The sequence below is a fragment of the Diplodia corticola genome (assembly GCF_001883845.1).
Source record: "Diplodia corticola strain CBS 112549 chromosome Unknown scaffold9, whole genome shotgun sequence".
Taxonomy (NCBI): domain Eukaryota; kingdom Fungi; phylum Ascomycota; class Dothideomycetes; order Botryosphaeriales; family Botryosphaeriaceae; genus Diplodia; species Diplodia corticola.
Window position 1 is genome coordinate 476,791 of NW_017971488.1, and position 24,314 is coordinate 501,104.

The window sequence follows — 24,314 nt, forward strand, 5'->3', positions numbered from 1 at the left end:
CGTTATGGAGTTTCGGTATTATTGGCTGGCTTGGGATGCTGCTTGAGGGAAAGGAATACCATACTATAATCCATCACTTTGACGTCACTAGCTTCTACCTCAGAGGTCTCCATTGCATCATACCCAAGGACTCACATCTACGTCGGAGTCTTGGGTCCAAGCACTCATCTTCAAAGCAACATCACATCATCAAGAGAGCATTTTTTAAAAGGCAAGATTGATAAGAGACTCGAGGTAGGGACAGACGAGGCTAGGCTAGGGATAGTAGAAAATCAAAACAACAAAAAACAACACTAGAAATTGGCATCGTGGGACAATGCCCTCAAACAACGCCCTCGAACAACACCATCAAACAGCACCGTCAAACAGTACCATCAAACAGTACCATCAAACAGCACCATCATCTTCCCCCTCTACTCAGCAGTGAGGTAGAGACCAATGCTGCTTGAACTTGTCAGCTATGTGAAACTCCACTTTCAAACATCAAGGGCTGGAGAGCGAACACTCACGGGCAAGGGTTGAAGTCCTGGAACCATCTAAAGTAAGTGTCGGAGGCTCCCTGAATGACGAATCCCATAACACCAGGCTCGCATTCAGCTTCGCCAAGCTGGTAGCTGTGCCCGGGGCTGAAGGTCCCAGTGACCTGCTTCGGGCACTTGGGTGCGATCTTGAACGAGGTCGAGTTGCTGACTTCCTTGGTCCAGCCGACCATGACTTTGCCAGATCCCTTGAGTTCGAAGCTGGATGTTTCGAGTTGCTCCTGTTGTGGGAATAGAAACTTGACGGTACAGGTCTTGCCTTCGTACTCGGAGGGGATGTCGAAGTTGAAGTAGGACTTGGTGGAATTCGAGACGGTGCCAAAGAGGGACGTGCCAGGAGCAAAGTCAGGCTTGTCAGCATCGACGGGAATGATCAAGTGTGGGAACTGTTTCAAGTCAGTTATCTGCGAGGCACACTTGGCGAACGTCTGCTTACCTGCCAATCTCCGCTCAGCTCATCAGGACAACTCGACCGGCTGCCGCTGCATGATCCAGACTCGGTGCAGTCCTGACGTGAAGATTGGAAAGTGGTGTCAGAGAGAGTTGTGCCAGGAGTGTGAGCGTCCTCTAGGCCATCTTCGTCGGCGGGAGCGTCCTCTGGGCCAACTGGGTGAGTGTGATCGTCCTCTGGGCCATCTTCGTGGGTGTCATCGTCCTCTGGGCCATCTTCGTCGGTGTCATCGTCCTTTGGGCCCTTTTCGTCGGTATCATCGTCCTCTGGGCCTTCTTCGTCGGTGTCATCGTCCTTTGGGCCCTTTTCGTCGGTGCCATCGTCCTTTGGGCCTTCTTTGTCGGTGTCATCGTCCTTTAGGACTTCTTTGTCGGTGTCATCGTCCTTTGGGCCTTCTTCGTCGGTGGGAGCGTCCTCCGGGCCATCTGGGTGAGTGGGGGCCGAGACAGAATCCTCAACAGCATGGCACTCGTCTGCAACAAGAGCGACCTGAGAGCAATATCTTTGTCCGGGAAGAGGCTTCTTGTAGATGTTGTATCCGTTATGGTCTCCGGTCGGGCAAGCCCACCAGCTGGCGCTGCCTTGGATAGTGACGATGCCTTCATAGCCGATGTGCCAGTTGGACCAGGACATTTTGCCGCTGTCACACTGGAACTGCTCCTCCCAGCCAGCAAGGATGCAGCCAAAGTGCTTCTGATCATACAAGCCTATTGTCATCAAAATCTGTCAGCATCACTCAAGAACAGACGGCTCAAGCGTGCAAGGCAATATGGCTTGGGAGAATGAGACAGGACAGGAGAGACAGTTCAAGTGTGTGTGAGGCAGAGCGGAATGGGACAGGAAAGAAAGAGGCGACGTACCATACTTGTCGTTGAGGCAGAAGTTGGATTCCTTCTCGATGTTCGATTGTCCGATGCGGAGCTGACCGTCGGAGATCTGTTGGATCTTGCCCCAGTAGCCTTCGGAGACGGTGCCTTGGACGCCGTAGGCATCAATGCCGAAGCAGCTGGCACAAGCAAAGTCAGTAGAGGATCTGTGACTTGAGGGACGGGAACACTGACCAACCCCGGTTGACTGACTCAATTGATGACGCAGGAGCTGCGGAGACGCCCAGCGCGAGGCCAATGGCGATGATGGCAGACTTCATGTTTGCTGGTGGATGAGTGGTGGCGTGGATGGGATGCTTGAGGGGTAAAAGCAAACAAGTCTGCTGGATGGGCAAGCAATGGAGCAATGGAGCAATGGGTAACGCTGCGGAACTGTGGGTACTGGATGGATGTTGAAGAAGAAGAGAGAGAGAGTCGAGGGGCGAGCGAAGAGAATAAGGACGCAGCCCTCGCCAGCGACGCTGGAGGCAGTTGCCTCGCAGGGAAGGCACCACCACGCCGCCGCGCTCCCCTCAGCGAAACCGCTGAGATCGCTCGACCCGCCGCCGCCAGCCGCTTCTGGCAGCCGTGCCTGGCGCATTCGCCCAGGAAGCCCGAGCACGAGCGGAATCGCGGAAGTCATACCCACGAAGGCGCCAAACGGGACGCTGCGACAGCAAAGGCGGCTGCTTGAATGCAGCGTTTGCAGCGACGCCTACCTCGGGAGGAAAGCAAGCCTGCCCGGTGGTGATGGCGGCGACTTTCAACTTCGCCAGCGTATCGATCGGTGCGTGGAAGGTCCGTCCCGGTGGGCGTAGAGGGTGGCAGTGGCAATGAAGACGGCTGAACTGGCGTGCGTTAGGTTTTCCCACCAAAGAAGGCGATAGTGATATGAGAGACTGCAGTAACTGGCTGCCCGGCATACATTTCGGCAATAGCAGTTCGAGGGGTATTAGTTGTTGCGGGCGTGGGCGTGCACTATGACAGCAGTCACGTGGAGAGGATTGTGAAAGCACACAACATCGTAGTTCAAGCGACTATCCGAACAGAAGCATAGGAAATGGACTTCAGTCTATTTTTTATCACTCTTTTGACTTTTCCCTTGCCTATTCCTCCTGTCCCCCACTACTTCTCTCCCTTTCCAGTGTTGGCTCTCGGGCCTGTCTACTGTCATGAGAACTACACTATCTCCATTCTCACGCCGGTCCAATCTTTCGCCTCTTCGCCGGTGGCTCTTCAACTGCAACTTTTTCTGACTTCTCGCGCGGCTGCGTCACCAGCGACTCCAAATACGCCCTGATCGTATCAATTTCTGATTGCGGGGCCTCACCGTGAACCGCGAACTTCTTGACTCCTCGAAGAATGCCAAGCTCATGGTAATCAACAAGAATGCCCATGGAATCAGGTTCGTCGATGGGACGGCTAAGCCAAAGACTGAGGTTCTCCAATTCTGCACAGTCAGCCAACGTTTCCCGGACACGTCGTCCGCATGGCCAGTACGGATATTCGATAACGAGATTGCGAACGTAGCTGTGGTGGGCGGCACCCATGCTGGTCCGAACCATCGTAAGCCCAAAGATCGCCTTGCAGGTGAACGTATTGATACGGTAGAATATTGGCAGAGCCTCTTTGCGGACCATTCTGGAAACCAACAGCAGAGCAAGGACAGTACCAACTCGCGGACACCTGAACAAGGTAGTGCCCTTCCAGTCACTGTTTTCATCGTAGCGCACCATACTGAGAAGGCGGTTTTGCTCCTTCTTGCCCAGGTCGCTCCTCTGCAATTGCGCCGTTGTCAACTGCCTGCAAGGCATCCCGAGAGTATATTCATACACCTGAAGGCGTAATTCCGAGGGAAGTTTCATGAAACGAAAGTTCATAGAGAATGCTCGAGGAGGCGGAAAGATGACGTTCAAGTGACCGACGACGATGGCGTAGCGGAGGCTGAGAATGTTGTCCGCGTCCCAAGGCATAGCAAAGTGTTGATAGGCATTGCCGCTCAGCGGAACCACGGGTGGGTCGTACTCCAAGAAGACATCCTGGAGCCTGATCCTGATGTGAGCGAGAGCCACCGGATGCCTGACGAAATACTTGAAGCGTGACTCAATCCAGAGCAGTAGCTCTTGACCTGTAGGTGAGCGGTCCGCATGATTAATGATCGCCAAGGCTATAAGTTTGATGATGGTGAGATCAGGTCTCATCCCGCAACATATAGGTATGGTCGGGATAGTCGGGAGGACCGTGGTGGATGTAACAATCGGAGGCGGACTTGGAGATCCGAATCGCGCCAGGAAGATTTCCTTCTCCAGCCGACCGTAGGCTTGCCGACGTTCATAATCACTGAGATCGACCAGATTGGTCCGGTGGACAGGTGGATCATACACTTCTGACAAAGAAGCCATCCTGTCGCGTGATTGAATCGGCGAAGCTGAGGCAAGGTTGAAGAACTGGATTCGTGAACTGAACCGCTAAAGCGCGTAAGAGTTGGCACTCGGGTGTCACGCAGTTAAAACAACAGCGACGGTTTGGTGGAGTGAAAGAATGCAGTTTGCTGTGGTGGAGTGCAAGAAAGAAGTGTTCGGTGTAAACCCGATAGTGCAGCTTGGCTGCGAGTTACCTCGAGGCAGGGCAGTGATTGAAAACTACCGAGACGAGAAGGCAGCGCGACGCTTACGTAACTCCACGGGTCCTGCAAGGGTCCTCACTAAGAGTCTCCCCTCTGTACTCACGCAATCAGCAAACCGCTCCACATCATCCGTTTGAGCACTCCAGGTAGCGTCTTTGTGAGTCACTTTGAATTCAAACATCGATCAATGGTCGAAAATGCCGTCAGCCATGCATTGCAACGTATAGTACACCACCATTTCCCTCCTCCCGCGAACAGCCTCTGGCGTACTAGGCCTTCAAATGGCATCCTCCTGGCGCGGGATCTTGCCGCCGGTGAGCTCCTCTGCAATCTGGTGGATGCGTTTCTGCGTCACTTCGGGGCTTGATTTGTTGGTCACCGCTCTATTGCTCCTGCCCTGGTTTGCCGCCAACATCTGGGCCGTGTTCAACAACGAGCCTCGAGCCCAGATGCTACGACCCTGCTTAGAATTGCCGGTAGCGAAGCCCGGAAGGTTGTCCTCGGTGCCGAACGTGTCTTCAATAGCCTTGGACAGCTGGTCTTCGGTGAGAATGTACTCTTTTGCGTGCGTGTATAGCTTGTGCAGGGCCTCCTTCCTGTGCTCCGTCTTCCCTGCTTCCCTGCGTGCGATGACCGCCTTCTTCTGCAGCACATTTTTGTCGGAAACGGTGTTATACACGCCGCTGAGGAAGTCGCGAACGACCTTGGACACGCTGGGGTTGGTGAAGACCTCGTCATCGCGCGGCCGCTGGTTGATGAGGCTCAATTGCTGGTTCTGGCGCTGCGTGCCCCGCTTGGCCAAGAATTCGTCGCTTCTTTGCTTGCGCTTGTGCAAAGAAGTCACACCTTCGCGGAGGTTCTTCCTCCTCAATGCTGAGAGACGTTGCTTCCAAGCAAGGCGATCGGCATGGAGTCCGCCGAGCGAGGCTGCCGTGGATGGCTCTCGTGTGGCATTGTCCAGGAACTCCTTGGAGTCCTTCTCCAGCCTGCTCCGATTGATGAAGATATTGCGGGGGACGGGCAGGGATCCTTTGACGACGGGCTTGTAGGGCGCCTTCTGCTGCAGCGGCTTCGGGACGTCTATGTATCTGGGAGATTCGGGTCCAACCTGGCGCGGGGCAGGCGAAGAGGCGAATGCGCGGCGCGTTACGGAGGAATTGACGCAGGCATTGCAGCGTATCGAGGACGACAAGGCCGTCCGGGCATGTGGGGGAGGCATGGCTGATGGCGGCTGCGGGCGTGGTCAAGCGTGTCGTTGCCGCCAGACTTTCTCAAACGCTTCGCCGGCGGAGCTTCGGCGCTGCCATGTCTTGGCGGTGAAATCTTGGCACGCAAGCCCCGAAAAAAAGATCGAGCGCGCCCGAGCGTCGCAGCACACTCAATCCCCCACTGCGCGCTTTTCTCTTCCCTTTTCTTTCCTCTCTGCGCCCTTCAGATTTGCTGCAGCAAGCGCCGCGTGGTGGACCAGCCGCGCCAACTCTTTTCCTCCCATCTCGAGTCACCGCCCCGAGAGCGTCGTCGCGCATCTTGCCACCATGGGCACCGGAAAAAAAGAGGCGACCAGGAGGGAGCGGCAGGGGAAGACTGGCGATGGCATGAGCAATGTCAGGACCAAGGGCGAGAACTTCTATCGGTAAGCGGAAGCACTCGTGACGGACTGTGGACCTGGTGCTGACCTGCATTCAGCTCGGCGAAGAGGGTGAAGCATCTGAACATGTACACGGATGGCAAGGCACAGAGGAACGCACGCGGTGATATCACCAAGGCCGCCATCTACCAATCCAGGGACGTGCCTACTGCCCGCATTGAGCCGAACCGCAAGTGGTTCACCAACTCCCGCGTCATCAGCCAAGAATCTCTCTCTGCGTTCCGCACTGCCATGGCCGAGCGTGCCACAGACCCTTATTCGGTGCTGCTGAAGTCGAACAAGCTGCCGATGTCCCTGATCAGAGACGGCCAGGACAAGGTCAACGGCGTCAAGCAGCATCAAGCCAAGATGGCCATTGAAACGGCCCCGTTCAGCGATACCTTCGGCCCCAAGGCACAGAGGAAGCGAGTCAAGATTGGAGTATCGAGCATTGAGGATCTTGCTGGAGAGACTGTCAAGTCCCACGATGACTATCTGGACCGTCTCGAGCAAGCTCACCTGCTTAGCGGAAACGCTGGAGCTGGCGCCGACGAGGAGGAGGACACGGGCGCTTCCTCTGCAGCACGTGAGGCTGTCTTCTCCAAGGGTCAGAGCAAGCGTATCTGGAACGAGCTGTACAAGGTCATTGACTCGTCCGACGTGGTAATACACGTCCTGGACGCAAGAGACCCCCTTGGCACGAGGTGTCGCTCCGTCGAGAAGTACATCAGGGAGGAGGCACCCCACAAGCACCTGATCTTCGTCTTGAACAAGTGTGACCTGGTGCCGACTAAAGTTGCGGTAAGTCCGACACTTTGCCATTTTCTTTTCTGCACCGCTCCCCCATCAGCCCCATTGCTAAGTCAGGGCTTTTTCCTGCATTCGTTGCTACTCTCTATGGAAGAAGTCCGTTACAGCTTTGGGAGATCAAGCTCGCCCGCCGCTTCTGGCCGTCATGGCTTTGAAGTTGGACAATCTCCGTCTTGGCGTTTGTCCGCAAGGGTCTGAGAATGATTCGTTTGAGTTGAGGGCCGTCTCCGCGTTAAGTGGTTTTCATGGCGGTCCTCTTAGTAACGTTTCATATATGCCCCGAACACAATCGTCAAAGTTGCTTTTCGGAGCTCATACACTGACGATCAACAGGCTGCTTGGGTCCGCTATCTTTCCAAGGATTACCCCACCCTCGCTTTTCACGCTTCGATCAATAACAGCTTTGGAAAAGGCTCCTTGATCTCCCTTCTCCGTCAGTTCTCGTCTCTTCACTCCGATCGTAAGCAGATCTCCTGCGGTCTCATCGGCTACCCCAACATTGGCAAATCTTCCATCATCAACACGTTGAGGAAGAAGAAGGTTTGCACGACCGCGCCCATTCCTGGCGAGACCAAGGTCTGGCAATACGTCACGCTTATGAAGAGGATCTACCTCATCGATTGCCCCGGCATCGTCCCTCCGAACGCCAACGACACTGATGCCGACCTTCTGCTTCGTGGCGTTGTGCGTCTTGAGAAGACGGAGCATCCGGAGCAGTACGTTGCCGCTGCATTGAGCAAATGCAAAAAGCAACACGTTCTGCGAACATACGAGCTCAAAGACTACAAGGACCACACAGACCTGTTGGAACAGCTTGCCCGAAAGGGAGGAAGACTGTTGAAGGGAGGCGAGCCCGATCTGGACAGCGTTGCCAAGATGGTACTCACCGAGTTCATGCGTGGCAAGATTCCGTGGTACACTCCTCTACCCGACAAGGAGGAGGATGACGACACAAATCGCGAAGGTCGGCAAGGCCGTCTCGGTGAGATGCCGCGCAAGAGGAAGCGCGAAGAGGAACCCAAGCCTGCCGCCGGCTGCGAGGTTCAAAAGCCCGAAGATGAAGCCGATGACGACGATGATTCGTTCGAGGGTTTCGAGTCCGGGGAAGGCGAGGGATCCGAGGAAGACTCCGAGGAGGGTGATGCCGAGACTTTGGTCGCCGAGGAGAAAGACGAAGACGATGACGAGGCGGTTGAAGCAGATCTTGCGCGGATCTCCGAAGCGTTGGCTAGTGCAAAGAAGAAGAAAAGAACGTAGACAGAAGGGTCAGACCTTTCTCAGTTGCAATCATGATACCCCGTCGCTCTTACGCTCTGCCACGCTCCTTGACTGTTGTCTGGTTCCATTCAGTGTATGTGTTCTGCAAAGCCATGTTATCGAGTGTTGAAGTGTGTAGTTGCACCAAGCAACCTTGGCACATTTTCGTAGCCTTCATGCGCAAGCGTTGCTCAGTAGTAACCTTGCCATCGCATCGCAGCTCATCACTAACGGCTACCAGTCATACTACGTACCAGCTGCATGTTTGGCACAAGCTCTTTTGCCTGTTTCTCGCACAGCCCTGATATTTCCTCGACACCATTTATTCACCATCACCACTTTCCAGCCTCTCCTGGAAGTGAAAGAACAAGAAAGAAAAATGCTACACGTCCACGTGTAATCCGTAGGTAGGCAAAACAACCATCGGACAAAAAAAAACCGCGGGGTCATGTTCAACTCTTCCACGCACGCCAATCTTACGTGGGATCGATCGGCGGTGGTAGGTGGTAGGTAGTACCAAAACGCCCTTGTCGCCTTAGGTCCCGCCCGCACGGGAGAGTCTGACTGCGTCCGGACAGGATTTTTGCGCTAATACGCACGGCATTCGCGGGTGTGGCAACCAGCGATCAGGGACCGCCGCCGCCGGAGATGATGGGGGCCGAGACATGGAGAAGACTAGCGGGAGAGCCGGCAAATAGGTAGGGGAGCTAGTTTGCGGAGATGTGAAAGCAGGACCTCCCTCTCTTTTTCTCGCAATTGGACCTTTTCAGTCAGAGAGTAGTAGAGCTCTTTTTTTTTCTCCCTTCTCTCTGTTTAGCAAAATCGACTGGAAATGGCAGCGCCGAGGAGCTCGTTCCGCAATAGAGACAAGACGGCCGGGTTGGTCGACAGCGCGAGCCACATTCTACACGACGGACCGCTGGTAAGCGCAGCGCAAAAGTCACATACCTACCTATCAATCTATCCTCTGAGCAGCCACTGCACTTCACTGTGCGGAGGAGTAGCAATCAGCCGCCTCCCATCGATGCAACCCCTTTCCCTCTCTCCCCTCCATGACCAAGGAAAGCCACGCTGACGAGCAAAAAACAAAAACCACCGCGCAGAACGCAAACTACCCCACCCGCTCCCTCCACTTCCTCTCCGCGCTCCAACAAAAGCCTACCGAGACCAACAACACCGCCACCTCCACCCCTCCTCCTGCTGCTCCTTCTCCGCCAACATCAACAACGACAGAAGAGTGCCCCGCCCCCGCCCCCGCCCCCAACGCCCCCGCCCTCAACACCATCCTCATCATCGGCGCCGGCATCTGCGGCCTCTCCACCGCCATCGCCCTAACCCTGCACCTCAAGCAAAAAAACAACAACAACAACAACAACAACAAAACGACGACGCCCACGAAGACGCCGACGCCAACGACACCAAAAATCAAAATCATCGAGCAGTCCCCGCACCTCTCGGAAATCGGCGCGGGCGTGCAGATCCCGCCCAACGCGACGCGGCTCCTGCTGCGGTGGGGCGTACGCCCGCATCTAGAAAAACACGTGGTCGAGCCCGAGGCGAGCGTGTTCCGGCGGTGGCGAGACGGGGCCGTCGTCGGGAGGGCGGTGCTGATGCCCGAGGTGGGGGAGTGGTTTGGTGGGGGTGGTTCAACTGCTGCTGATGGTGGTGATGGTGATGGTGCTGAGTGTTCGGCGTCTGGGTTGCGTGGTGAGGGAGGCGGGGCGGGGGTGGGAGTGGGGGAGGGGGAGGGAGAGGGCAAGGGGATGGGGAAGAGAAGCGATGCCCCGTATTGGGTTGTGCATCGGGCGGATTATCAGGCGGCGTTGTATGAGCGGGCGAGGGAGCTTGGGGTCGAGGTTATGTTTGGGAGGAGGGTTGTTGGCGTGGATGAGGGGAGGGGCGCTGTGCGGTGGGTCGGTGGCGGGGAAGCGGGTCGAGCTGAGGAAGGGGAGGAGGTGGCGGACTTGGTGGTTGCTGCTGATGGTGAGTGGGATTTGGTTTTTTTTTTTTTTTGGCACTGCTTCCGCGCCTGGTTTAGCCGCTGTCCGTCGGAGCTTGTGTTTCGGGTTGAGGGGGAGAAGAGTGCCCAGCGGAGGTGGTGGCCCGGCCCCACGTTACACAGCGTTTCTTTTCTTTCCCTCCATGGGCCCGTATATGCTGACTGACATACGACGTGCAGGCATCTTTTCGGAAGGACGGAAGGCGGTGCTTGGGGACAGGGATCAGCCGCCTGTATTGACGGGTTTGGCGGCGTACAGGGCGACCATTCCGGCGGAGAAGATCAGGAGCGATCCGGATACGGCGTGGATGCTGGACAATTACATTCAGAACGGCTGGTCGGTGGCAGTCTACTTCTGATGATGACGGATCCTGAGCTGATGGAATTCCAGGCTTGGACCTTCGCGGCATGTCGTCACGTACACCATCACCGGTGGAGCAGCGGTCAATGTGGTTCTTATCCATCCAGAGCCGTCAGACCCGAGCACGTGGAAGCAAGAGACTGCGTTGACGGATATGAAGGAGCAGTTCGTTGGTTGGGAACGCAGGTGAGTGGCGGGGTGCAGGACTTGGGTCTGGGGCGGGAAGACCACTGACAGCCCGCAGCGTTACAAAGCTCATTAGTCTGATCACATCGACGCTCAAGTGGCCGATGATGGCAGGACAAGCGCTGGAGCGATGGGTTTCCGAGTCGAACAAAGTGGTTATCATCGGAGACGCGGCGCACGCCATGTTGCCCTTCATGAGTCAAGGTAGGAGAGATTTCGTATCAAAGGAGCACTTTCACCCAGTACTCAGCCGTCTTTTGTTCCAGGAGCCGCGCAGGCCGTCGAAGATGCAGCGAGTTTGGCTACGCTCATATCCTCCATTTCGTCGAAATCAGAGCTTCCGACAGCGTTACGCGTCTTCGAGGAGCTGCGCATAGTGCGGACGGCGCAGGTGCAGCAGGCAAGCTTCGTCAACGGACGCATCTTCCACTTCCCAGACGGACCGGAGCAGCGGGCGCGCGACGAAGCGATGCGGGCGGAAGCGGATGGAAAACATTACATCCAGAGTCCAAACGGGTTGAGCGACCCGACGACGCAAATCTGGCTGTACAGCCACGATGCGGAGGACGAGGCTGGGAGGGCGTGGGAACAGGAGACGAGAAAGAGATCGAAGCTGTGAGGCAGGAGCTTGAATGTCGGGCGGCAGGGATCGCGTCTTCGTCTCGGTATGTGTCGGTCGGGAATCTCATGGGTCCGGACGGAGGAGGTGGGTACTGGAAGAGTCAGCAAAGTACTCGAGTAGATGCATGCAAGCTGTACCAGCTCAAGAAACACTGCGCAGTGTGCTTCCGATGGCTTGTTCCACCTGGATGATGATGGTGTGCGAATGCTGGGCTGCAAGTCTGGCAGCAACGGCGTGCCTGCCCGGCAACCCTGTGACTGCCAAGTTTGGAAGCAACGAAAGCAGGCGAGCCGCTGGCGCAGACCAGCATTTGCAAGGTATTCTTACCCTCCGCCAGCACACTCAGGGAAAATAAGTCACTCAATGCTAGAACCTTCGGCCGCGTAAGTATCACACCCTCTCCAGATACGGATAACGCCACTATCTAAAGAAAGATGGCTTCCATCGCAACTATGACGACAGCACGACCGCCTGGGGCCGCTACAGAACCACCCGCCTGACCGTCACGTCACCCACCGGAATCGCAACTGTGCCTGACGTCGTCATGGCGACTTCCTGAAGGAATATACTGGGCTTGCCGTGGTTCGGGAGTTTGAGCATGTGTGCCAGTATACGCACCTGCAGGCGGTCAATTTCCCAGCATGATGGTTGGCTTGACGGCTTAGCCTCCAGGAGCAAGCGCGAGCTTATGGTTGCGTTGCTGCTACATACGCGCAGATTCCAATTCTGCTTGTAGTTTTCTCCCATAGCCAGGAAACCATCAAGGAAGCGTTTGTGCGTCCAAGAAGGCCGAAAGCCGAGGTCGAGCACATTGAGAATGACTGGGGCTTCGACGGGCAGATGACTTACAAAACGTACCTGCCATGGTCCACCATCTTTCGGGGGTCTTGGTGAGGGAAGTGTCCGAGCTAGCCTGAGGAGATTGTGATATACCTCCTGTGGATAGACCGTCCCAATTTCGTGTAAACAAAACTCGGTCGAATCTCCCTTGGCCTTCTTCTCAGACTATGAAGCTATGAAAATCAATTCAGCCATCGATGCATCACTCATGGCAAAATATCTATCAATCCAAAGCACTTCATGAGACGAGTCGTACAGCCGTCGCCATAGCATTATGTAGACCACTGGCGAACCACTTCCACATGAACTGCTACTTTGGCGCAGCTCCACGGGTGGAAGAAGATAAAGCAGGCATAACCTGACCTACCCAGTTACCAGATGCGGATGAGATACGGTGCAGTGATGAGAGTTTGATGCACCGAGCCTGGGCGGCTTCGGCTTGCAGGATGGATTCCCGCTACGTGCTGCACAGCGCTCCAACCGCGCCGCACTGTGACGCGCAGCGCCGCGTCGCGTCGGAGCCTGCTTTGCGCTCACGTGTTGTTGTTGTGGTGGTTGTCGTGCCGACAGCAGGTCGGCGCCGCGTCCGCCGATGGGGAGGGTTCTATATAAGCCTCCCGCACCCTCGACCCTTCACCCTCCGCACGATTTCCGCAACCATGCCGAAACAACACGGATCTTCCACTCGGTATGCAAGTCCTCTCCTCTTCACACCAAGATCGAGTTAACGTTACACAGACCAATGCTAGGAACCACCGCCAAGCGCCGTATGTCCCGCGGCAGTCGCAGAGGGAGCGCGAGGGCACGAGGGCGAATTTGGCCGATGGGGAGGGCTTTGGTCCAACTGACTCCCAGCGCGGAGACATGTACGATCTTGGCTTCAACGTCGTCAAGCGCAACCGGGTCGACGCCACGCGGATCGCGATGCAGGCCCACGAAGAGCCACCGGACGACAAGACCATCGTCCTCTTCACTGACGCGTCTCTCCCCGGCGGGCAGGGAATACGTGTCATCGGGGGAATAGCGGTGGTTCGAGTCTTGCCGAGTGACGCGGACCAGAGCGCTACTGCCAGTGCCGGCGAGAGTGAGCAGAATCCAGGGCAGGCACCTGACAAGTTTCGCCTCGATGGTGTGACCGGCGAGGAGTTCACCATCGAGGACCGCCTGGAGGACGGCCCTCTCAGACACCGGCAGCTGGAGGTGGAGGAGCTGGAGCTGTAAGTCACCCTTCTGCCCGACTGCCCTTGGACCAAAGAGATGCTCTGATCACATGTTCCATAGGGTTGCCATGCTGAGGGGCTTCGAGTACGCTGTATCTGAGGTGGAAATCCGGGAGCTCGGTGACCTGACTACCAGTCACCTACTTCTCTGGAGTGACTGCTTCGGGGGCTTGAACACGCTCCGGCTGTTCAGGGCGGGTGATTCCGCGTGGCAAGACCACCCGTCAGCATGGGTACTGCGGCAAATCTTGGAGTGCGCCCGGAAGCTCAGGGACTGCGGCGTGTACGTCAAGTGCCAGTGGGTGCCTGGTCACTCCAACATCCCTGGCAACGAAGAGGCGGATCGTATCGCCAAAGCGGCAGCGGCGGGCAAACCTTGGAAGTAGCCGGCTGCTCTTGGGCTCTGATCTTGCTTTCTCGTTCACAGTACATTTCCCAGCTTCCCTTTGAGTGGCCGATGGGTGGTGCCCTGCAGTTCCAATAGCTCCTTCACTAACGGGCTTGCATCGTTGATCCGGTGGCGCTTGCGCAGCTTTCGGTCCACCGACGCGCAGCCGGGTTTGACACCTCCTCTCCGATATCCGTTCCCTTGTGTGTAGTCTCCTCGCACCATGCTCCCGACCAACGGACTACGTGGGCTCTGGTGCTCTTCCCTGGCAATCCTTTGTTGGCTCATGGCCCGGAAGTCGTACGCACACTCTTACTACTGGGAAGTCTCCATTTTCTTTTTTGCTCATCTGCTCTCTCTGGTTTTTTTGCTGCCCTTCCCCAGTTTTTTTCTTGACTTTGCTGCTTGCTTTCCTGTCTCCTCTTTATATTCTAATCACTAATGCTTAATAGTTCAGTCGGTTTCGGGGAGGCCGGGGTAGCCTGGCCTATCTGCCAAATACCCGGTGGTGGCTGGTTGGTTTCAACACACTCTCGGGGTTTTGACGGCGGTTGTCAGGAGGACTGAATGGACACATTGCAGTCATTGGCCAGGCCGTGGATCAAAGGGCGGAGGACCTCTGATATGGGCATCGACGGGTGCTTGTGCCTTTGGTCAAATCGCTACATGCCATCGTAGTCAATGAATAATACATTTCTCTCTATTTGCATTATTGCGATCACTTCGCCGCTGAGGTGCTTGAATCAGAGCGCGAGTGAGTCAGGCGATGGATGGAAGTGAGGTATAATGAAGCTGCGTACGATTGAACAGAAGGGTTGCAAAGTCTTTGCAGCGATGTGGCGCCATCCCAACCCGCACCGCCCGGGGAGAGAAGCGGCTTGGGGTATGAGGCAGCGTTTTGATTGAAGATAGTTTGTCAACCGTAGTGTACAGTACCACAGCGCCGCTACCGTCACTGATGGACATTTTTAGAGGTACAGGTCTATTCTCGCCTCACTCATGGTTGATAGACTCAGGGTCTATGAGACGAATGTAGCCCGAAGATATCGCGTGAATTTTCTCAAGCTATTGTACTTCTGACGGTAAGCGCGGGTGGTGAATGTATGGGGCCATGAACGCTTCACCTTCCTCTGGCGCGCGCTGAGATGGGCCATCAAACTTGACGGATTGGAGTGAAGTAGACTCAGGATGATGGACAGTCCGGATAGTTGTCTGGCTGCAGATATTCAACCGGTGAGGCAAAAAGAAGAACAGCAGAAAAGTCCATCCAAGATGGCGATGGTCAAAAAAGCAAAACTGAAGCTGATGCACCACCCCGGGATTGAACCCTGGGACTGGCGCAACACCGCACGGCCGGGCCAACTACGCCACTTGGACGTATTGGCGCAAGCTACATGGGCAAGGCCCCGAAGGACTCCCTAAGCTGGCCGTGCGGCACCGGTAAACCGGACCGCTACAGAAAGGTGACACGGGGGACCACCACCTTTTTTTAGGTATCCATGACGCTCTAATCCCCGAGCGTTGCCTAGGAGTCGTGGGCTGGTAAACCAGTTAGCCACGTAACCTTTATCGGCTGGATGGGAGAAAAAGTGGCGGTTTCGGATTATATACCCCCTCTAAATTCTGAAGTGTTGGTGCCGGCTACGCCCACCCAGATCGTCCTCCAGCTTGTACATCACCCGGCTTCGCAGGCGCGCCGGTCTCGCTCGCGACAGAGCTTGAGCACTTGAGAGCCGCATCGGTTTGGAGCTACTCGGGGATAATTTACATGTTGGTTGGGCGTTCTTCTTGCCCAACGCGGCTTCGGTCAAGCTCAACTGTGGCGGACGCGCGCCCGTGGAGTAGATATATCTATCATACTTGCGGCTTGGTCTACTATCCGCCACACAGTGGTGTAGACGCAGCCTGTAGTACATCGTTACGGAGCTCTCAGCAGGTGTATCTGGCTGCTGCATTGGGGCTTCGACACCAATCCGTGCCAGAGGGCGCGAGCGACCGGGCGGCGGCGCGGCAGTATCCAACAAAAGCGGTCAGGCCGAGTAGGCAGGCGCGACCGCGCGCACCTGCCCGAAGAGAGCCGGCCATCTCGTTTCTCCGGCCGCGTTGCGGCGGGCAACCGGTCGGGTGGTGTTGTTGTTTTCCCGCCGCGCCGCGCCCTCCTCTCCTCTTCTTCTCCCTCCAACACGCTTCGCCACACACACACGTACAGTCAGTAGCCCGTCTTACAGACCGTCTCTTCACACACACTAACCACCCTGCAGTCAATCTGACAGCATGCCTTCCTCTCAGGTGGTGTATGTTTGTCCCGGGCCTCAGACTTGAGAACTAGATAACCCGCGATTAGTTACACAGTCGATGGCGTGTGGTGTGTCGACAGCACCATGGCGGTCATGAACTCGAAGGAAGACCTCGAAGTCAAGAACTGGACAGGAGACTTCACCAAAGATGCACCACTTGATTATCAAGTCATCTTGAGGCCAAGCGTCAGCGACAGGGTCAGGGCCTCGAGGCACTATCACAGCATCGCTGATGAAGATTTGCTGGTTCTCTCCACCGACGGTTCCGTCGCAGAGCGAGGCAAACGCGGTGGTTGGGCCGCGATCCAGTCGGCACCGGGAGACCGACTCATTCACTTCACGTCCGGTTCCATGACGTGGGCCGAAAGGCCACCGTGGGCCATTGTGCCCTGGGAAGACGAGAAGAAGGTCCGCTCGGGTGAGATGGAGCTTCGAGCCGCTTCGGAGGCTCTCGAGAAGGCAGTCGAGATGATTGTCCAGCGCAGGGCGCAGAGGAAGTCGACATGGAAGACCATTGTCGTGCTCTCCGACTGTGAACTTGTGCTCAAGAGTGTCGGCCGGTACCGGCTTTCTGCTGGTCAAACTCGTGTTTACGAGTACTGCAATATCTCGATCCTCCAGAGTCGCGAGACGCTGAACAAGTATGGCGTGGGCTGCGTGTTTGAGATGACGAAGGGTCATTCCGACGTCGCTCCAAACGTTGCTGCCGACATGGTTGCTGGGGCCCAGTCAGGGTGCAAATCATGGCGCCGGGTCAGAAGGTGGAGGAACCCTCATGGCGGAAATCCCATTGAGGAGCTTCCGTCACCGACACGCTAAGAAGGACATGACTTGGCTGCTCCGATCGACCCTTGCTTTGGCCTACTGTCCTGTCCTTGTGCCCTCACCTCCGAGGACTCCATCTTGGCTTTCGACCTTTCTCTTGTTGCAGTCCGTCATGGGGTTGCCAAGCAGATTCTTTGCTCTTTTGGTCAGTATCACGCTTCTCCTTTGTTTTCTTATTTCCCTTTCCTTAATTTCTAATCTTAATGTCTAATTCACTCCTGGTCTCCCCAGGAAGGGCCAGGGATGCCCATAAATCCCGGTGGATGGCTGGATGGAGGGCAGGATATCTGGTCGGGAGAGAGATGGGTGGGTTCGGCTATCTTTGATCAGAGGGCCGGCAGAGCAAAAGCGAAAGACTGTCATCTCTGGAGACGGGTGCTCCGGGTCTTGGTCAAGTCGCGACATACTATATAATTGTCGTTTCACGAATTTGAGGTGCTGCGTTCCGACAATGCCATATAATCTGGTAGACTCATTGCCGTCTCAATGCATGTTTACGATAGCAGCGGAGCGCGCGTGTTGGTGTTGTGGCGCAGGGTAGCTTGGGGACGGAACAGCAGCGTTGTTGTGCTTAGCCGCAAGAGGTGGTGCTGGAGTGGAGGTAGGCCGTCCAAATAGGCCTTCTCCGAAGTCGGGGCCCGTGCAGTGGCCGCTGTTGACGCTGACGTCGGCCCATCTCCGCCATTGACGCGCCCCGCGACGAGATACACGTCCGTCGCAACTTGCGCAGCTCGCGCAGCTTCAAAACCACGTCCTGCCGCTGCCGCTGACCAACGTCCGACTCTGTGCCTCCGTTTACTGATCCGCGCGTCAGCAGAGCTCCTGGAAGTCACGCGCGTCATCATCAAGTCATCGCAGCTCGTCCGCCGTCGAATCAGAAGGCCGGCCGCCCGCTGAGCTCCGCCTCCCGAGCTACTTTTCGCCAGAAGCCCTTCACCCACTCTCGACCATTGCAGCCCTCGCGCACGCCCCCCGCACTACATAATCATCATGAGGCCCCTTCTCTCCTTCGCAGCAAAGTCCGCCATCCGCTCGCGCTTCGTCCCCGTCTCCTTCCCCGTCCTCCGCTCAAGAACATACGCAATGGGTCACAACATCCCTCCGGTGAGTCGCAGAGCCCGCGAGCTGCTCCATCTCCAGCCACCCATTGGCTGACCCTCTGGCGCGTGCAGCTCAGCGACAAGTCGCTCCTCAAGACAAAGTCCTACATCAATGGTGAATGGGTCGGCGCGGCATCCGGCAAGACCTTCGACGTCACCGACCCGTCGACAGGTGCCGTCATTGCGACCCAGCCCGAGATGGACGCAGCAGACACACAAAAGGCCATCGACGCAGCAGCAGCAGCCCTGCCTGCCTTCAGCAAGCTTACCGGCCGCGAACGCGCTCGCTACCTACGCAAGTGGTACGACCTGATGATCGAAAACGCCGACGACCTCGCAAAGCTCATAACATGGGAGAACGGAAAGCCGCTGGCCGATGCGAAGGGCGAGGTTACCTATGCCGCCAACTTCTTCGAGTGGTTTTCTGAAGAGGCCCCGCGCATCTATGGCACCACCATTCCCGCCACTGTCGGCGCAAACCGCGTCTTCACCCGCAAGGAGCCCGTCGGTGTGTGCGGCCTGATCACGCCCTGGAACTTCCCCGCCGCCATGATCACCCGCAAGATCGGCCCTGCACTGGCGGCTGGCTGCACCGTCGTCGCCAAGTCTCCTGGTGAGACCCCTCTGACCGCTGCCGCTCTCGCCGAGCTCGCCCACCGCGCCGGCATCCCCAAGGGCGTCGTCAACTTCGTCACCGCTCTCGAAAACACCCCCCAGGTCGGCGAGCTGATTACCACCTCGCCCACCGTCAAGAAGGTTTCCTTTACCGGCAGCACCAACGTTGGCAAGCTCCTCATGAAGCAATCCAGCAGCACCCTTAAGAAGCTCTCCTTCGAACTCGGCGGCAACGCGCCCTTCATCGTCTTCGACGACGCCGACCTGGACGTCGCCGTCAACGGCGCCATCGCCAGCAAATTCCGCAGCTCGGGCCAGACGTGCGTGTGCGCCAACCGCATCTACGTGCAGCGCGGCATCTACGACAAGTTCGCCAACGCCTTCGCCGAGAAGGTCAAGGCGTTCAAGGTGGGCGGCGGCTACGGCGAGGGCGTCACCCACGGCCCGCTCATCCACAGCCGCGCGGTGGGCAAGGTCGAGGAGCACGTGCAGGACGCGGTCAAGCACGGCGCCACGGTGCTGGTCGGCGGCCAGAAGCTGCCCGACCTGGGCGACAACTTCTTCCAGCCCACGGTCCTGCGCGACGTGACCAACGACATGCGCATCGCCCACGAGGAGACGTTCGGCCCCGTCGGCGCGCTGTTCCCCTTCGATTCCGAGGCCGACGTCGTCGGGCTGGCCAACGCCGCCGAGGTCGGCCTTGCCGGATACTTCTTCAGCCGCGACGTCCAGCGCTGCTACCGCGTCGCCGAGGCCCTCGAGGTCGGCATGGTGGGCGTCAACACCGGCTTGATCTCGGATGTGGCCAGCCCCTTCGGTGGCGTGAAGGAGAGCGGATTCGGCCGCGAGGGCAGCTTTTTGGGCGTCGAGGAGTATCTCGTGACGAAGTCTATTACCTTGGGCGGGATGGATCAGCCGCTGCAGGGTTCGTCGTAGTCGATGAGGTGTCTTTGGCGGTAATGGCTGGCGAGAGACATGGAGGGATTTGGATATGAATGGATGCATAAATGGGGGCTTTGAGGAAAAGGAATGAAAGGAAAAGAAAATGAGAAAGAAAAGAAAATAAGATACGATATCATGGACAGCTTGTTATGTATGTATTGTTTGAATGTCAGCTGCCAACCACCAACCACCAAGTGTAATTTGACTCTTATTAGTTGACCTTGCGTTGATGCGTCTAGGGCTGCCAACCATTGCTGCGACGTCGATGTTGCCAAACAACAGGGCATCGTCACAATCGATCGCGTATTCGACCTCGTACGCCTCTCCACACAGAAGGAACAGATCACGGCGGAGTTTCTGGAGAAGACCAAATTGCCATTCACCGGAAAGTCTTTCGATGAGGACTCGGGGCGGGTGCTGGGCAGGCTTCGGGCAGAGAGGTCCGCTCACTAAAGCTCCATGTCCCCTTGGGCCGGCAAGGGGTAGGAATCCTTGACGAGCCATACGAGCAGAGGAGTGCGTCCTGCTACGACTGCCACATCCGAGGCGAGGTATGCCTCCAGCCGACCTGCGACGAGCACGTAGCGTGGATGCCAGCGGCAAGGGCCGCCGTCGCCGACCACCGGAAGTCGATGGTCAGGGAGGGCCTCTTTGTGTGGAGCCTATACCTCCTCGCGGACGAGATCAGAGGCTGCCGCAAATGCGCCTCGGTCATTTACTGCAACAGCGTCACGGACCTCCTTGCCCACCAGCGGCCCACGCTCGGGGAACACGTCGCCGCACGCCTGGGCAAGAACGAAAGGGAGTATCGCTCGAGGGCGGGCCTAAGCCGCACAGTCGCCGAGCTGTTTAAGACCACGTATGTCGACGACTGCCTGGGGCTTCTCGATCCACTTGCCGTCCTTAAGGACCTTCTTCCAAACGACAAACACTGGATAGCCGAAGATGGTGCGCTTCTTCGTCCAGTCCAGTTTGCCCTGCTCATGCAGCTTGTTGAAAGTATCGTCTACTACCGTCCGATCCCGCGCCGAGAGGGGATTGAAGGACGCGCCGTGCGAGCACATGCTACTAATGGGAAGGCCTGCCCTCGTTTAGATGGAAGATGGAACGTATGGCTTCGCTACCTACAGCGGGTACACCTTTTGTGGAGCTTAGTGGGAAGGTGTTTGAGCGGGCTGCTTATCCGGCCCCGTCGATGACATCTCCTCCCGCACGATATCCTCGAGCTTTCTCACGCAGTCAACTACTGGATGCGTATGTATGTGAGTCCTTCTAACTCGACCTCGGAGATAGACTGATCATTGTGCAGAGAGGACTGATGGCACTCCCAAACGGGTCGACGACAACCCAAAATCCCCATTTTGTTTGTTCGGCCCACCTGCTCAATGTGCCAACAGTCCGACACATGCTTGTTATAATGATTTTCTCTTTAGCTCCTCTCGCTTATATCTTCGTGGAAACACTCGCATCAGATCTACACTATCCTTGTGAGCTGTCTCGATCTTTCACACCTGCAAAACCCCGCTCGCCGTCCATGATAATTTGCTGTCCTCTTCCCCGCACGGCCATTGCAGGGAGGGTAGCAAGGTGGAAATAATCATATCCGTACCTTTTGTCTTTTGGCCTCGCCATTCACCTGTGAAAATGACGGGTATCCTATCGTGAAAGCCCAAACAAGCCCATAACTCATTGAGCAAATACCCGGGAGTGGTGACTACGTCTGTAAAGCGGGAGAAGACATCGTCGATTCGTATTTATTGAGTGTGAGTGAAGGCTCTACACTTGCCGTCTGGCTCTGTCTTTGAATCACATGCGATTCCACCTACACCGTCCTTGTCTATTTTTCATATACCGAGGTCGGCCACGTTTGGCTATCCTCAATCGATCCGTGCGGTTTACCCTCCGTTCTGACGTCGACCTTCCTGTTTTCGCCAAAGCTGTTCCTGAGCGGGCTACATCATCAATACTTTGTCTCCTTCTTCATGCGAACCCCATCCCTGCCCCCACCGATCCAATTGGTCAATGATGAACACCGACTTTCCACATCCAGTTGGCTCGAGAGTCGCCACAGCACGCTCCTCCCCCCCATCTCGGCCCGCCCGTTCCTGTTTCCGCGACCACGTGAAATCGAGTTTTCACGGTCCGCCGAGGCTCTCTGCAAGTCCCCCATGCCCGACGTCACATCGCCTAGGCTGCGAAGGGTCAAACCGCCGCCGTGTGGCCCGTGCCTGGTGCCTGGCAGCGAGATTTTAAGCTTCCCCGCATTTCCCCATACACCACGCGTGCGCCTGCCGTAGCCAAGCTAGTGCCGCGGATAGCTTAGCCCTCGGTCTCGCCAAATTACACTCAACACCGGGACGTTGGTTCGTTTCGATACTTTTTGCTCTGCTCCGTCGTCTGAGCTGCAGGTGGCCAATTGGCCAACCCCGCTCGACTGCCTGTGACGTCTTTGTTTCCCCCCTCCTCGTGTAGCTGGACGCAGCTCCGTCCGGGTGCCTCAAGGTTTGTATCCTTGTCCGTGGAGGATTGAGTATGTTGCGGGGCCATGCAGAGCGCTACAGTGTCTCTCGGTGACATGTGCTTCGCCGAGGCGTTGACTGAAGACGGATATAATAGAGCTCCTTATTACCAACGTATACAAAACACCAGGCGAGAAAGCCCCATCACATCTCGTCCACACCGCACCATCTTCCATCTACCCATCTTCCCCCATCCCAGCAGCAAGCAGAGCCCATCATGAAGCCCTCCTCCTCTCGCACCAGCCTCCTCGCCACCTTCACCTTCACCTTCCTCATCACCACCGTCTCCGCACAGGCCGGCTGCGTCTCTTCAGCCTCGGCCCTCGTGCCCGCGTGCGCGCAGTCCTGCCTGCTCTCGGCCAAGTCGTCCATCGGGTGCACCGTCGAGACCGACTACGCGTGCGGCTGCTCGTCGTCGGCGGCGCTCGCCACCAACGCCGCGCTGACGCAGTGCGTGCTCAGCGCGTGCGACAACAACATCGAGACGGCGCTGCAGGCCTCGTCGGGCGCCCAGTCCATCTGCTCGTGCGTGGCCACCGCCGCCGCGGCCGCGCCGGCGCCGACGACGACGGAAGCGGCGGCGAGCAGCACACCCGAGGCGACGACTAGTAGCTCTGCGGCGGTGGGGAGCAGTGCGCCGGAGGCGTCGCCGTCGGCCAGCGCGCCTGAGGCTACGAGTATGTCACGTCTTGTCCCCGACCGACCTTCTACAACTCGGGTTGTAGATGGAAGCCCGAAGAGCATCTCACACCCTCTCCCTATCACCAACCCCCCCTCCTTTCCCACCTTCCTCGCCACCACCATCTCTTCCCCCCCCTCCCTTCTTCTCTTCCCCACTCCATCCCAGCCCCAGCCCCAACACCCGCTTCTTCTTCTTCTCTTTCCTTCCAACGACCCCTCGCTGACTCAATCCCCCCCTCCCTCCCAACAGGCTCCGCCGCCGCGCAACCCTCGACGCTCAGCACCGTCGCCTCGCCGCCCGGCACCGGCGGCTCGAGCGCTCCCCAAGGTGGTGCCAGCAGCGCGGCTTGTGCCAACCAGGTCACGGTTCTGATGACGACGACAGTTACGACCACGGTTTCGGCTGGTGGTGGTGAGGCGGAGACGCCGGCGGCGACGACGACGCCGGGCGGTGAGGGCGGTGAAGGCGATGCTGGTGGTGAGGATGGCGCGAGTTGCAAGGAGTTGAGTGGGGTGGATTATTTGTGAGTAGCGGTCGCTGTGGTTTCCTTTCTTTCTTTCTTTGCTGCTTTGCGCGGCTCGGCACGGCTAGGCTCAGCCTGCACCCTCTTCCTTCGGCTCGATTCGTCATTTCACCACGGTTGTGAGGAGCGTAGGTCGTTGGGTTTATGCTGACTGGTCCCCGTTTTTGTCCGATGTAGGGTCTGCTGCGCTTCGAAGATCTTTACTCTGGGTAACTGAGCGATCGAGCGTCAAAGAGCTGTGCGGTCTCTTTTCTTCTTCCTTCCGGATCTCTTGGGCCGGGAGGAGGGGAAAAGAGAGAAAGAGTAAGGGTAAATGCTCGGGTTCGTGGATCATGTGGAATGACGCTTACTACTACTTCTTCTTCTTCTTCTACTTCTCTCTGCTGTCGTGCTTGGCCTACATGTCCTCATGCCCCCCCCGGATCTACAGGACCACAGAAAAAGAGACGCGTTTTGTATATACGAAATCTTTTTTTTTTCGGGAGTACTGTTATCTTCTTTTCCTCACTCGTTTACCAGGAGCCTCAATCAGGAGAATGAACAGATCGATTCATGAACTGCACCCAGGATGATGATCCTCTTGCCATATGAATTGTGGATACGCGTACTTGACTCACTCTGTTCTGACTGGGGAAAAAGAAGAGCAATGCCCACGAGGCGAGAGGCATCAGGCCGTGTCTCAAATATTAGCATCCACAAACATTAATTTGCAGCGAATTGGACATGGGCGATGACAGTGACCCCAGGTGATGAATATGCTTCGACGCATCCCTCAGCAATGGCTCCCGAGGGCGACGGGCGGGAAGAGCGAGCCTCGGCCGGGCGGCGCGGTAGGTGGCGATAAGATGGGCGACAAGACGGCACTTGTGACTGCGACATGATTGAGAATGATTCCAGCCTTGACCTCGGTTGTGCCGCGAACAGGACGGCGGGAAGCAGCTGGATGTCGTTGGCAAACGAAAGGGCTGGGGTGGCGGTATGGCTCCTGGCATCCGCGCTGCCTGAGAGTCAGCGGCAAC

At 56.9% G+C, this 24,314-nt stretch overlaps 9 protein-coding genes across 9 annotated transcripts; 6 read left to right on the forward strand and 3 right to left on the reverse strand.

Annotated features, from left to right (window-relative positions):
• Nucleotides 1-413: 413 nt before the first annotated feature.
• Nucleotides 414-2,137, reverse strand: BKCO1_9000149 (gpi anchored cell wall protein; the record flags this gene model as incomplete). The annotated part of the gene is made up of 5 exons (XM_020279792.1): nucleotides 414-441; nucleotides 510-925; nucleotides 976-1,697; nucleotides 1,851-1,996; nucleotides 2,052-2,137. 5 exons carry the CDS (start codon nucleotides 2,135-2,137, stop codon nucleotides 414-416), a joined length of 1,398 nt encoding a protein of 465 aa, XP_020133068.1.
• Nucleotides 2,138-3,052: 915 nt separating this feature from the next.
• On the reverse strand, nucleotides 3,053-4,258 carry BKCO1_9000150 (uncharacterized protein; the record flags this gene model as incomplete). The annotated part of the gene is made up of 1 exon (XM_020279794.1): nucleotides 3,053-4,258. The coding sequence occupies one exon, from the start codon at nucleotides 4,256-4,258 to the stop codon at nucleotides 3,053-3,055; it is 1,206 nt and encodes a 401-aa protein (XP_020133155.1).
• A 501-nt stretch (nucleotides 4,259-4,759) lies between these two features.
• Nucleotides 4,760-5,701, reverse strand: BKCO1_9000151 (lipid phosphate phosphatase 2; the record flags this gene model as incomplete). Its single annotated transcript, XM_020279795.1, has 1 exon — nucleotides 4,760-5,701. The coding sequence occupies one exon, from the start codon at nucleotides 5,699-5,701 to the stop codon at nucleotides 4,760-4,762; it is 942 nt and encodes a 313-aa protein (XP_020133152.1).
• A 316-nt stretch (nucleotides 5,702-6,017) lies between these two features.
• On the forward strand, nucleotides 6,018-8,176 carry BKCO1_9000152 (nucleolar gtp-binding protein; the record flags this gene model as incomplete). Its single annotated transcript, XM_020279796.1, has 3 exons — nucleotides 6,018-6,115; nucleotides 6,169-6,910; nucleotides 7,253-8,176. The coding sequence occupies 3 exons, from the start codon at nucleotides 6,018-6,020 to the stop codon at nucleotides 8,174-8,176; spliced, it is 1,764 nt and encodes a 587-aa protein (XP_020133156.1).
• A 1,052-nt stretch (nucleotides 8,177-9,228) lies between these two features.
• On the forward strand, nucleotides 9,229-11,341 carry BKCO1_9000153 (salicylate hydroxylase; the record flags this gene model as incomplete). The annotated part of the gene is made up of 5 exons (XM_020279797.1): nucleotides 9,229-10,159; nucleotides 10,356-10,512; nucleotides 10,567-10,722; nucleotides 10,781-10,926; nucleotides 10,989-11,341. 5 exons carry the CDS (start codon nucleotides 9,229-9,231, stop codon nucleotides 11,339-11,341), a joined length of 1,743 nt encoding a protein of 580 aa, XP_020133157.1.
• A 1,502-nt stretch (nucleotides 11,342-12,843) lies between these two features.
• Nucleotides 12,844-13,790, forward strand: BKCO1_9000154 (reverse transcriptase; the record flags this gene model as incomplete). Its single annotated transcript, XM_020280100.1, has 3 exons — nucleotides 12,844-12,872; nucleotides 12,934-13,401; nucleotides 13,466-13,790. 3 exons carry the CDS (start codon nucleotides 12,844-12,846, stop codon nucleotides 13,788-13,790), a joined length of 822 nt encoding a protein of 273 aa, XP_020133158.1.
• Nucleotides 13,791-16,066: 2,276 nt separating this feature from the next.
• On the forward strand, nucleotides 16,067-16,908 carry BKCO1_9000155 (uncharacterized protein; the record flags this gene model as incomplete). The annotated part of the gene is made up of 2 exons (XM_020279798.1): nucleotides 16,067-16,086; nucleotides 16,137-16,908. The coding sequence occupies 2 exons, from the start codon at nucleotides 16,067-16,069 to the stop codon at nucleotides 16,906-16,908; spliced, it is 792 nt and encodes a 263-aa protein (XP_020133159.1).
• A 996-nt stretch (nucleotides 16,909-17,904) lies between these two features.
• Nucleotides 17,905-19,565, forward strand: BKCO1_9000156 (succinate-semialdehyde dehydrogenase; the record flags this gene model as incomplete). Its single annotated transcript, XM_020279799.1, has 2 exons — nucleotides 17,905-18,018; nucleotides 18,087-19,565. 2 exons carry the CDS (start codon nucleotides 17,905-17,907, stop codon nucleotides 19,563-19,565), a joined length of 1,593 nt encoding a protein of 530 aa, XP_020133160.1.
• A 2,742-nt stretch (nucleotides 19,566-22,307) lies between these two features.
• On the forward strand, nucleotides 22,308-23,299 carry BKCO1_9000157 (cfem domain-containing protein; the record flags this gene model as incomplete). The annotated part of the gene is made up of 2 exons (XM_020279800.1): nucleotides 22,308-22,767; nucleotides 23,022-23,299. The coding sequence occupies 2 exons, from the start codon at nucleotides 22,308-22,310 to the stop codon at nucleotides 23,297-23,299; spliced, it is 738 nt and encodes a 245-aa protein (XP_020133187.1).
• Nucleotides 23,300-24,314: the final 1,015 nt, after the last annotated feature.